This window comes from Chelonia mydas, chromosome 4 (genome assembly GCF_015237465.2).
Source record: "Chelonia mydas isolate rCheMyd1 chromosome 4, rCheMyd1.pri.v2, whole genome shotgun sequence".
Taxonomy (NCBI): Eukaryota; Metazoa; Chordata; order Testudines; family Cheloniidae; genus Chelonia; species Chelonia mydas.
The window spans coordinates 136,213,119-136,225,395 of NC_057852.1; the positions used below are offsets into that span (position 1 = coordinate 136,213,119).

A 12,277-nucleotide genomic window follows, 5' to 3' on the forward strand; every position below is an offset into this window, starting at 1 on the left:
AGAGTGCTTTACGAGACATCAGTCAGGCCTCACAGCCTCGCCAGGGAGGTGAGTCAGTAACATTGCCCCCATTTTACAGGGGGGGAAACTGAGGCACGTGGCAGGGACATGAGACAATTGACCCCTGTACCAGGGAGCCGGGGGGTGAGGGGGGGTGGGGGAGGGGAGAAACCAAGATGGTGAGCACAAGAGCATACCAAGCAGCTGAGAGGCCAGTTGTTTGAGAAGAGTGGCAGCACCCGAGATCCGGGATCCATGCCCTGGCAGGACCAGGGAAGGTCACAGAGCAACATCACACAAAACACGTTTTTTTAAATAAAGGAAAGAATTGGTGACTGCAAAGGCAGCCTTGCAAATGAAGGCTGCACCTGCCACGCAAGCAGCACGTGCCAGCCAGCTGGGGCTGCCCCAGGCACTGCTCGGCACTGTGTCCACCTCTCCAAGGTCACCTGAACCACCGTGGTCTTTAAGGGTCTCCCTGTGTGTCCTGGCCTAACTCCAATCAAAAGTTAAATTCCATCCTCCTGAGTCCGCCTGGGATTGCATTCAAAGATGTCACCTCCCCCTTCCCACCTACAGACTACCACGTAGCCACTACAGAACAGATCCCATGTGCCCCTCATCCAACAGCTGCATGCTACTTATCCCCGCACACAGGGTCTCTAGTGCTTTGGGATCCTTCGGGATGAAAGGCCCTATATTAAGGAGGCTATTTACACAATTGCGGCCTCACCCAGCCCCTCCAGGTTACGTGCACATCCGTCTGAAACCCAAGGCCTCCTCCTCACAACTGCTCCTTGTATGGCAGGAGCAGCGGGCAGCTTAGCCACAAAGGTTCTAGTAACACGACAGAAGCAATCTTGCTGAGACAACTGATGCTTTCTAGGGGTTTCCCCACCAGAGAGACAACTGCACGAGAGCCAGATCTTCATTACCACTTGCCTGCTGGAACAGGATAGAAGTCTTTTCCCCCTGCCACTGCAAAATCCACAGACAGCCAGGAGTCTGCTACTCTGCCCCTTACCCAGCCTCTCGTGTTTGAGGTGCCCGTCTCCTCAGAGTAGCCCTTTTCCGCAAGGAGCAGCAGCAGCCTGAACTACACAGAAATCTCGTCAGTTTCCTGGCTGAACAGCAGCTGCGAAAACTGACCCAATAATCTGGTGGAGCTCTGTTCCAGATCCAAACTCACAGCTGCTACCTACTGCCAGCAGGAAATTCACATCCTAAATAAAAACTGGCCTTGGCCAAAGCTCTGAGCAGCAGCCGAGGCGCTGGGGCTGCCGATCTGTAAGGGCAGGAGGACAGCCTTACACTGCACCGTGGGGAGAAGGTTATTTCAGCAACCTACAGGGCCAAAAGATCTGTTCAAAAAAAATATATCTCACAGCTCAGATTGTGCAGATATTGACTTCTTAGCCCCACACATGGACACTGGGGAAGGAGAGCTTGCCACTCACAATACAAGAGCATGTTGCTCAAGCCCTGGCTTAATCCTTCATGTCTCAGGCCAATCAGGGTGGAGGGGGAAACCAAGAAACACGCATGCTTTGAATCTCACCCACCTTTTCGGCCACGCTGACTGCTCGCCTGCTGCGTCCTCTCAGAAGCCAGTGAGGGGTGACCAGTTCTCCGTGCGGTGGCAGCCCTGCAAGCGAAAACGTCACGGTGAACAGGTGCAGAGAACACAGGCAGGGGTTCTCCCCTCCCCGCAAGAGAACAAAATCAAGAGAGAGGAACATTTCTCATTCATGTGCTGACGGTAGGACTCCCCTCCGACTGCACTGGCAGAATGTGGCTGAGGAATCCAGCCTGGCAAAGCCCTTTGAGAACTCTCTCATCTATTTCAGGCTCTTATATGACAACTAGGGTGACCAGACAGCAAGTGTGAAAAATCGGGATGGGGGGGGAGGGGTGGTAATTGGACCCTATATAAGAAAAAGCCCCAAATATCGGGACTGTCCGTATAAAATCAGGACATCTGGTCACCCGAGTGATAACACAGGCCCTAATGTCTGAGTGTCTCACAATATTTAACGGGTCCTGGTGGTTTCTCCATCCCTGGCAATTTTAAAATCAAGGCTGGGTGTTTTTCTAAAAGATCTGCTCTGCTTCAAACAGGAATTACTTCGGCAAGGGTCTCTAGCGGGTATTATTCGGGAGGTCACATTAAATGATCACAGTGGTCCCTTCTGGCCTTGGGACCCACAAATGTGTGTATTTATTCCCCCTGTGAAATAGGGAAGTGCTATTCTATAGATTACAGGAACTGAGGCACATAGAGACTAAAGTGACTTGCCTGAAGTCACATGGGAAAAATATCATGAAAAAGGGGATTGAACACAGATCCTTCAATTCCCAAGCTACCATTCTAGCCACTGGCCCATCCTTTCTCTCAGGCAGAGCACCCCCCACCCCGCAAAAAGTGCTACATGAATGTAACAATCAGTACATTATAATAATCTGGTGGAGCTCTGTGCCGGATCCAAACTCACAGCTTGTACCTAGTGCCAGCACAAAGCCTGCACCCTGAATACAAACGTATTGCTCGTGAAAGATGCCAGACTGCCCACCTGGAGACCACAATGCTCTACTGAAATCACCCAGCAGGCACAGCACTGGCAGAAGCAGGGAACGCACGCTGACCCCGCTGCATCAGTTTGCTATCCTGGGGCCACATCTAGAGGCCAGAGGGGAGAGCATTCACCATGACCCAGTGCAATCCTTGGCTTCTATACACCAGCAAGGAATTTGGCCCATGGAACGAGTCTCTCCACTTCATTTCACACCGGTCACCAAACAGCCGAAAGTAACAACTTTCACTGATTTCCAACTTGTATTAGAGCCTGCAGCCTAGCGGTGAAAGGACCTGCAACCCATTACCACTTCCTCTGACCCATCCCAACTCCCCAAGACAAGGCAATGCATGTAGCCCCCCTACCCGATTAGAGACATGCAAGTACCCCGAGTTTTCATAAAAATTCCACTGCATTTGACTGCAGAATAGCGACTGATGACTCAATTTTAAACACAAACAAATCTGTTGTTGCTGAAGAAACACGTGAAACTTGCAGAACAGCACAAGATCTTGCAAAACCTCAAGTGACGGGCACGCTGTACAAACGAACACACTTTCAGTCAAAGATTGGATTTAGTCACAGCCCAGAGGGGAGGGTTTAGGATCCGAACAGCAGGGCTCCTTATTTCAGGGTCCCACCTGCTTGTTTCAGTTCCTCAGTGTGAATATCTGAAAGCAGACTGGGCTGGGGGAGATGTGAAGGGTGGAGTATTTGAAAACCAGGGTTTGGTCTAAAACCAGCTAAAGATTTGGTCAGAAACTACACACACATTAAAACCAAGGCTACAATAACAAGATTATCAAAAGCGTAGCTGTGTCAATGTTGCACAGACTCACAGTTTATTAGGCCATCTTGCCCGGCCTCCCCCATCATACAGACCACAGAACTTCCCTGAGCGAACTCCTGTTTGAACTAGAGCAGATCGTTTAGCGAAACATCCAATCTTGATTGCCAGCGGTGGAGAATCCACCCCGAACCCTTGGTAAATTGTTCTGTTGGTTAGTTATCCCCACTGTTAAAAATTTGCACCTTATTTCTAGTCTGAATTGGTTGGGAAGCTGAAGCTAGACCAATGGATCTTGCTCGATCGTTGTCTCCGTTGCTGTAGGAAGGGACTACACTACAGGCATTACAATGGCACAGCTATGATGCCCTACCTATGCCACCATCGTGCCATAGTGTAGTCGCTTCCTACAGCGACAAAAGGGGTTTTTCCTGTCGCTGTAGGTAATCCACCCCCCCCCCACCCCGAGCAGTGGTAGCTAGGTTGATGGATGCATTATTCCATCAACCTAGCCATGCCTACACTGGGTTTCGATCAGAATGGCTACGGCACTCAGGGGTATGAATTTTTCATACCCCCAAACGCCATACCTATGTTGACTGAACTTTTAAGTGTAAGCCAGGACCTAGACTGAAGAGCCCTGAAGTCTTGTTCTGTAACATGAATATGACCCCGGGTGGGTCTGAGATTTTTTGGTTTCTCAAACGGCAGCTTAATAGATTGCATGAAGAGCTAAAATAAGGCGGCAAATTTATGAGCAGCTTTCGTGGGAGAATCTCAGCGTTTTTACAAACACTAATTAAGCCTCAAGCCTCTGGAGGTAAATGACTCTCTCTATTTCCCAGGCAGAAAAACTGAGGCACAGAGCGGTGAAGTGATTTACTCTCAAATTACAAAAGGAGATGCCGCCAGAGCTCGAATTGGAACTACAGGCCAGCATCCCAACCCCTAGGAATCATTTCCCTTTGTGGTTTTCTAAGGTCTCATTACAGGATACCCAAAAAGGGAAGGAAGGGGAAAAGCAGAACTGTTTCTATACTGCTCCTGCCCTTGCTCAGAAGATCCGGATTCCTGTCACAACTGGGGGCAATCTGTGGCTTCAGATTTTTGATGGAGGCAGAAATAATCATTACACTGAAAAGGCCAAACAACAATGTAAAGAACGAACAAGTTCAATACCCAGGTTTGAAACCTCCAGCTGTTCAGGGAAGCTTCCAGGAACCTACAGAAAGGCTCTGAGGCCCAGATCCTCAAGAATATTTGATTGATTTCAAATTGATTACCTTTTGAGGATCGGGGCCTTTCCATTCATCCAACTGAGCAGGGGTACGAACCTTGCTGGATATGCTGCAAAGCCCACCTTTCTACAGGGGTGTTTGGAGATAGGATGGGACACGGGGAGTTGTTTACAGTGATTACTTGGGGGGCCTGTAGTCATATCATAATGGCAGTTCCTTATTATGCTAGGATCCTAGCTGTGCTGAAAACTGTCCTGGCAGTGAATGGGAGGGGCTTAGACCCTGACATGGGACCTTGTTAAAATCTAAATCAAATAAATTACAATGGGATGTTTTTTCCATCCATCTCCCTGTTTTTCAGGGAATTACATACACGCCCCACCCTCTTCTGCAAACATGCTCTCCAGGAGCGCACCTTTCCTGCATTTGATAGAGCTGTCATTATTTATTTGCATTGGGGGAGTGCCTAAAATCTCCAGTAACAGAACAGGGCCCCCTGCGAGGTGTTGTACAAACACTTAAAGGCAGTCCCTGCCCCGCTCGAAGTAAGCTTTCCGCTCCCCCTTCACAGCTCCCGCCTGCCCCGAAACTTGATCAGTTATTTTTGCCAAGCCAGGATCCCGCCATGCACCCAGTTCTGAGGGTCCTTTTCACATGCAGCTGCTCAAAACCATGTGGTGTGTTTTCAGAAAGAAAACAAAAAATCCAAAGGATACAAAATTGTTTTTGTTTCATTTCAAGCAGAAAAATCTAATTTCATTTTTCTGGAGAGAACCCTCCCCCCATGCCAGAAATAGAGACAAACATTCTGGTTTGGTCAATAGCAGAAAACTTTCAAGGTAACAAAAATTTTCCCAGAAAATGTTCCTGTCCTTCCAAAAAGCTGGTTTTCATCTTAAAGAGGGGGCACAAGGAGACCTAGCTCCTGCCCCCTGGGAGTGGTGGCTAGGGTAGCTGTGGATCGAGTGAAGGCTGTGAGCCCCTCCACCGCAAGCTACTGATGGTCACTGGGGTGGGGACCCCGTAGAAGCGCAAGGGGCCACTGGCTGCGATGTCCGACAGGGGCCCCCGATGGAGGGGCCCCCGGAGCCGATGTCTGCAGGGCGAGGGCTCGCTAGCCCAGCCCAGGGCAGAGGGAAGTTGGCTGGAAGCAGCAAGCCGCCTCCTGATCCCCCAGCAAGACCATATAGAGGCATGGAGCGGAGCCCGCCTGGCCTGGGGCCGCAAAGCGGGAGCCGCTCTGCTGGGGCAGCCGCCAGCCCGGCTGGGTTACCAGGAGGACGATAGTGCAGCGGACCCCCGCTCCGGTCACATCGCCAGCCGCAGTCCCCGCTCCTGCCCAGCTGTCTGCCGGCTCCAGTCAACCTACCGGGCTCGCCCATGTGCACCCGGGCGCATCCCCCTCCCCGCCAGCCAGACCCGGGGGGCTCACCCCTCGCCCGGGGGCAGCCCCCCCTCCCAGCCAGACCCGGGGGGCTGCACCCCCCTCCCTTCCCCACCCCGCCAGCCAGACCCGGGGGGCTGCACCCCTCGCCCGGGGGCAGCCCCCCCGTCCCAGCCACACCCAGGGGGGGCTGCACCCCATGTGCACCCTCCTCCCGTCCCCGCCAGCCAGACCCGGGGGGCCCCTATGGGAACATCCCCCCCGGCGTGGCCCGGGCCCCTCGGGGGCTCTGCCCTTGCGACCTCCCCGCTCTCCCTTACCTGGTGCCTCGGAGGCAGCCGCGGGGCCGGGGAGCAGGAGCAGCAGGAGGAAGAAACGCTCCGCAAAGGGCCCCGTGCGCGTCCTCCGGCAGCGGGGCGTGCGGGGACCGCCCGCCTCCATCCCCGCGGCGCGCTGCCCTCTGCCCGGCACGCCCGCTGCCCTGCCTCGGGTCTTATACAGCCCTGCCTCCCCATGCCCCACCTCCTCGCCGGCCGCTGGGGCCGGTCCCGGGCGCCCCGCTGCAGCCTGGGGCTTGTAGGCGGCGGGCCGCGGCACGGTCCGGGTTTAGCGCTTGGCCCGGCTGCATAATGAGAAGCAGACGCTCCGCTAAGCGCCCCCCTTGGCTGCAGCTGCTCGGCCTGGTCTCTGTGATACAGGCAGGCTCAGCAGCCCAGGCCCCGAGGCCGGGCCAGGAACACAAAGGCCCCAGCATGCACCCGCACACACACACACACACCCATCTACCATACATTGCCCCCCCGACCCCGCCCTTTTGTCTTGCTCCAAATGGCCCAGGTGCGATAGGGTTTGGCTGGGGCACAAAGCGAACAGCTGCGACTTTCTTTTGCTGCAAATTTCAACCTCCAAAAAAGGAAAAAATAAAAATAAAAGGGTTCATCTCCTCTGGGGAACTTCTGAAGCTAAGCCAGGAGGGATCCGAGAGGGTCTCCCTTTAGTCTCACTTTTTACACTAAAGGGAGGGGTCCGTTTCAGGTCGTCACAGGTTTAGAGGGGTAGATGTATTGCCATAGATTTTCTCTCTACACGGGGGTGGGCAAACTATGGGAGCCTCCAGGCGCTCCAATCCGGCCCTCCAGCTCCTGCTGGGGAGTGGGGTCTGGGACTTGCCCTGCTTCCACACTCCAGCCAGGGAGTGGGGTCGGAAGCCGCTCCGCACGCTTGTGCAGAGGCTCCCAGAAACAGCAGCATGTCCCCCCTCTGGCTCCTATGCTTAGGGGCAGCCAGGGGGATCAGCACACAGCTCCTGCCCCAAGCATCACCCCTGCAGCTCCCATTGGCCAGGAACTACGGCTAATGGGAGCTGCAGGGGCGGTACCTGCAGATGGGGCAGCCCGTAAGCCGCCTGACCTTACCTCCACATAGGAGCCGGAGGGGGGCATGCCGCTGCTTCCAGGAGCTGCTTGACGCAAGTGCCGCCCAGAGCCTGCACCCCTGACCCCCTCCCGCACCCCTGCCCCAGCCCCCCCATACCCTGAACTCCACATTTCTGGCCCCACCCCAGAGCCCTCCCAGCCAGGAGCACCTTCCTACACCCCAAATGAGCCCTTCCCCCCCGCCCCAACCCAGAGCCCCCTCTTGCATCCTAAACTCCTCATTTCTGGCCCCACCCCAGAGCCCGCACCCCAACCCCAAATTTGTGAGCATTCATGGCCCACCATACAATTTCCATACCCAGATATGGCCCTCGAGCCAAAAAGTTTGCCCACCCCTGCTCTACACACACAGTTCCCATTGTATACATAGTACTCCTTTTCCTGCCTTTGACTAGTTTACAGCTCTTCTCCAGGGTGGAGCAAAAGCATGGATGGCTTGCAGCAACCATTCAAACTGGGTGCCTCTCGCTTTCCTTTCCAAATGTGCCTGCCAAAAAAAATACACATGAGTCTTGTTCACCGCCACAAATGACTTGACCGCTTTTGAAAGGTCACAGATATTCCTCCCATGGGGGTCAGCTGATGTCAGGACTTTTCTCAGGATGAAGGGAATATATTTTTCTTTAGCTTCCTGGCCCCCCCACCTTCCTTTCTTGAACTTAATGCCCCAGTTGGGTATTAGCAGAGCAAGACGGAGCAACGTCCCCTACACATTGCTGAGATGTAAAAACAGAGAGATCCCCTGGCACTTTCAGAACGCTATTTTTTGTTTAAATCTGTGCTGTAGCAGAGGGCTGCATAGATTTAGATAAATCAGTACGCAAACCGGCCCTCAGAGTAAAGAAGAGTCTAAGGGAAGCAATGGCCTGCTCTAGAAAATGTCATCCCCAATCCCCACCACATCCTGCTCTCTGAGGACCCTCTGGCCTCTTGACAGAAGGTGGAGAGTTTAAATCAACTGTTAATTCCAATCCTCATTTTTAAAGTGTTCCCAACCTTTACAAATAAAACCAGGCTGAGGTACCCCGTCACATTCAGAGAGAGGATACACAAGCAGTATGTCAGCAACGGTGACCTCCTTCTTGGGAATCAATGTAACTACCTCCACACGTGCTGGAACTAGGGGTGCTGCCTCCCTCCCTGGCTTGAAATGGTTTCTATCATATACAGCGTTTACGGTTTGGTTCAATGGCTATCAGCACCCCCACTATACATATTGTTCCAGCACCCTTGCCTCCACAAAAGACAATATGCTCTAGAAGTTGGAGGAAGGAACGGGGAGCCAGGACTCCTGGGTTCCAGTCCTCAATCTGCTACTCGCTAGGTGACCTTTGGAAATTCACGTCATCTCTGTGCCTCCATTTCCCCATCTGTAAATTGGGTCTAATAATTCTGGAGGATTAAGACAGTCAATTTATTTGAGATTCTCATTTGATAAATGGGATGCCACTTAGCAGCACATAGCTGTCACAGTCATGTCAGGGATGGAACTCAGAATCCGCTACTCTAAAAAGCACAAGCCTTATCACTTTAGCTAAAGGAAAATCTTCATTAGCACTTTACAGTATAGGGACCATAAAACAAAGCTGTGCCGTTCAAATCCTCTCCAATATGGGGCAGTGATGTGAACACACACACACTCACCACCCACCCCCACCAGTTCATTGGCTTAAAAGTTACCCTAAGTAATAAACCTGTGTAAACGTCATGGGAGTCTTCTCAGAACAAGACGGAAAATAGCTTTCCATCTCACATAATTAATTCCCGGACACAGGCATGGAAAATCCAATATAATGCTGCTATAAATCAGCAATAAGTCACTGTTTCAAACAGATGAGAAGGGTTTTCCCATTCCACCCACTGGAGAAACACACAATATAACAATGACAGGAGGAGAGGAGGGAGAGAGAGAGAGAGAGTGTGTATATACACACACACACACACACACACTCCTCCTGTCGTTGCATATATACACAAACACACACACAAGAAACGGCAGAGTCCATGGTCAAGATTGGTGTGGGGAGGCTAGGCCTTACAAACTCAAGAGGTTCCCACTCAGCGAAGGGACTGGATGGCTCTGGGGACTCTTAATGAGGTGGAGTTTAGATAAATGAGGATCACAGGCCAGAGGTGGAGGGCGGGGGACCCAAGACTCACTGCAGGCATTTGCCACACTGCTGCAAAGCCTCTCTGACTTCCCACTCCAGTCTCCAGCAGCCTCTAGGAGAGGATCACAAAGCCTCAGAAGCAGCCTGCACCCAGGAATTAACCACTTGGGAAGCGGCAAGTTTCCTAAGCGTGTTCATGCACATCGCCTGCCAAGCCACGGTGATACACCTGGCTACACCACTGCAATACCCACTTGAGTTTCAGTTCTCTCTCATTCCTTGGCTTCCTCCTTAAGTGCCTCTACCACTCCTGCAACTTAACAGGCCCAATTTTCAGTTACTCTGCTCCAGCACTTGGGGCAGGGACAGCAAAGGGCAAAGATGGCTTTAGCTGTGTTTACACTGGGATAAAATACCCACGGCTGGCCCGGATCAGCTGAGTCAGGCTCACGGGAGTCACGGGGCTCAGGTTAGAGGCTGAAAAAAAAAAATCTTTGTAGATTTTTTGGGACCTGGTGAGGGTGGAGGGTCCCAGAGCTAGGGCTCCAGCTCAAGCCCTATCATTTACACAGCAATTTTTAGCCCCGCAGCCTGAGCCAGCTGTGGCTAGGCCGTGGGTCGAATCTCGAGCTGTGCAGGGCACTGCCTGGCCCTGGTATATCTTAGGCCAGGGAAATCATCTATACCAAGGGCAGAATTTGACACCACAGGCTTAAGAGCCCCCATGTGATGGTGTTTCTAGAAGTGGTGGTAACTAGGAGAAGATCAGCATTGAAGACTACATGGAGGAAATGAAGGAAAAGAAAGCTGTTTGGTACAGGAAAAGGGCACCCTTCCAAGCGTAAGTGCCTTCCTATAAACCTGCTTCCCACCCCCAAACAATCATTTCCCCAACATGCACCACATGTAGTTTCCTATCACCTCTATTCCAGCCTTGTACATGTTTTATCCTCCAAAGGGGGATAAGACAGCAAATTTGAATTGGGTTTGCTAGGTATCTATGGCAGGATGCCAGTTCCCATACTATCCCCTCAGCAAAGCATATGGTAGCAAATATACACTACGTGATAACAGTAAAAGCTCGAGGCTTCTCTCAGACTCTAGTGACAGGATTCTAAATCACAAGACAGTGCTTCCGCTCAGCAAATTGAGATAGGTGACTATGATACCCAGGGTCTCAGTGATGTTTAAACACATTCCCTCTCTGCACATTGGTAGTAGCAGTTGTGGCAAAACATAAGAACGGCCATACTGGGTCAGACCAATGGTTCATCTAGCCCAGTATCCTTTCTTCAGACAGTGGCCAGTGCTAAATGCTTTAGAAGGAATTAACAGAACAGGGCAATTATCAAGTGATCCATCCTCTGTCATCCAGTCCCAGCTCCTGGCATTCAGAGGTTTGGGACGCCCAAAGCATGGGGTTGTATCTCTGACCATCTTGGCTAATAGCCATTGATGGATCTATCCTCCAGGAACTTACCTAATTCTTTTTTGAACCCACTGGTTGACCGTGCGTTGTGTGAAGTACTTCCTTTCATTTATTTTAAACCTGCTGCCTATTAATTTCATCGGGTGGCCCCTGGTTCTTGTGTTATGGAAAGGGGTAAATAACACTTCCTTATTCACTTTCTCCACACTATTCATGATCTTCCAAAAAAAGCAGACAGCAAAGCATCTCAGACAAAATAAGAGATCGGAGAAATTGTGCACAGTCTTTGGGCCTCCACACAAATGCCTCTGCCTTCCACAGATGTCCAGAAATCTGTGGGAATTCCTCTCATAATGCCGCATGGCAGGGAGTTAGGAAAATCATGTCCCCTGCTGTTTTCACAGGCAATTACAATTTCCCTGAGGAAATGATCTGAAGGACACTGCACAGTGGGACTCATGGGGTTTCCTGGCCCTTCAGCATTTTCCCCCTTAGCTGGAGACAAGACAGTCCATTAGTATTCATTGATTGTTCAGTGTACTTGGTTCTGTACAAAGCATGGGGGAGATATTATCTCTGCTCCAAGGATCGGAGAGGAGAGAGGCCAGGTGGATTGGGAGGAGGAAGGGAGTTCCAGGTGTAGGGGGCAGCACAGAAGAAAGTACAAAGAGCAGAAAGAAGGTTCATAAGAGAGGTGAGCCCAGTAAAATCCTGAATTCAAACAGATCAGAGTGTTTCGAAAGTCTGGATCTGAACTTTGCAGTTTGGGCCCGACTCTTGATCATAAATTCCACCTACTGCTCAAACCAAAGGAGTTGCTCCTCTACCTCACTGAGTAATTATTTTATCTACTAGAGTGCCTGCCTTTCCCATCAGGGTGCTGTACAAATCATTAAGAGTAATTATTTACCACGCAAATAAAACAAGATAGAAAAAAAGAGGAACATGGATCTCACACAAGGACTGATAATTAAAACAAATTCTTGGGAAACGCATGTGTTTTGGAGGCTGGGAGTTGTGGGTTCCAATTCCCTATATGTGTTTACAAAATTGGAACAAGACTATTGTAAAGAACTACGAACCTCAGATGCTCTGCAGCAAGCATGAGTTCCACCTTATTTGTGACAATATGGAACAGAATAGTGAAGTATGTGTTGAATACACCACTGCTCTCCATGAAGAAGCACGAGGAAAGATGGATGGTCTTGTTGTTAAAGCCACAGGATCGGGGAGACAAAAGACCTATATTCTAACTACAAACTTGCTGTGTGACTTACAAATCACTCGGACCCAATTTCCATAGGTGCTGAGAACTTGCA

General features: G+C 51.2%; 1 protein-coding gene across 3 annotated transcripts in view; it reads right to left on the reverse strand.

Annotated features, from left to right (window-relative positions):
* ADAM33 (ADAM metallopeptidase domain 33) overlaps positions 1–6,691 on the reverse strand; it is a 76,651-nt gene extending 69,960 nt beyond the window's left edge. Inside the window, exons 1-2 of one of the 3 annotated variants that reach the window (XM_037898363.2) lie at positions 6,303–6,691; positions 1,563–1,645 (exon numbers count right to left, since the gene is read on the reverse strand). In XM_037898363.2, the coding sequence (XP_037754291.1) occupies positions 1,563–1,645; positions 6,303–6,423 (204 nt within the window). In that variant the 5' untranslated portion in view covers positions 6,424–6,691. Of the gene's footprint in view, positions 1–1,562; positions 1,646–6,302 lie in introns of those variants that run through there. The other 2 variants (XM_037898364.2, XM_043544928.1) reach the window with 2 other exon arrangements.
* Positions 6,692–12,277: the final 5,586 nt, after the last annotated feature.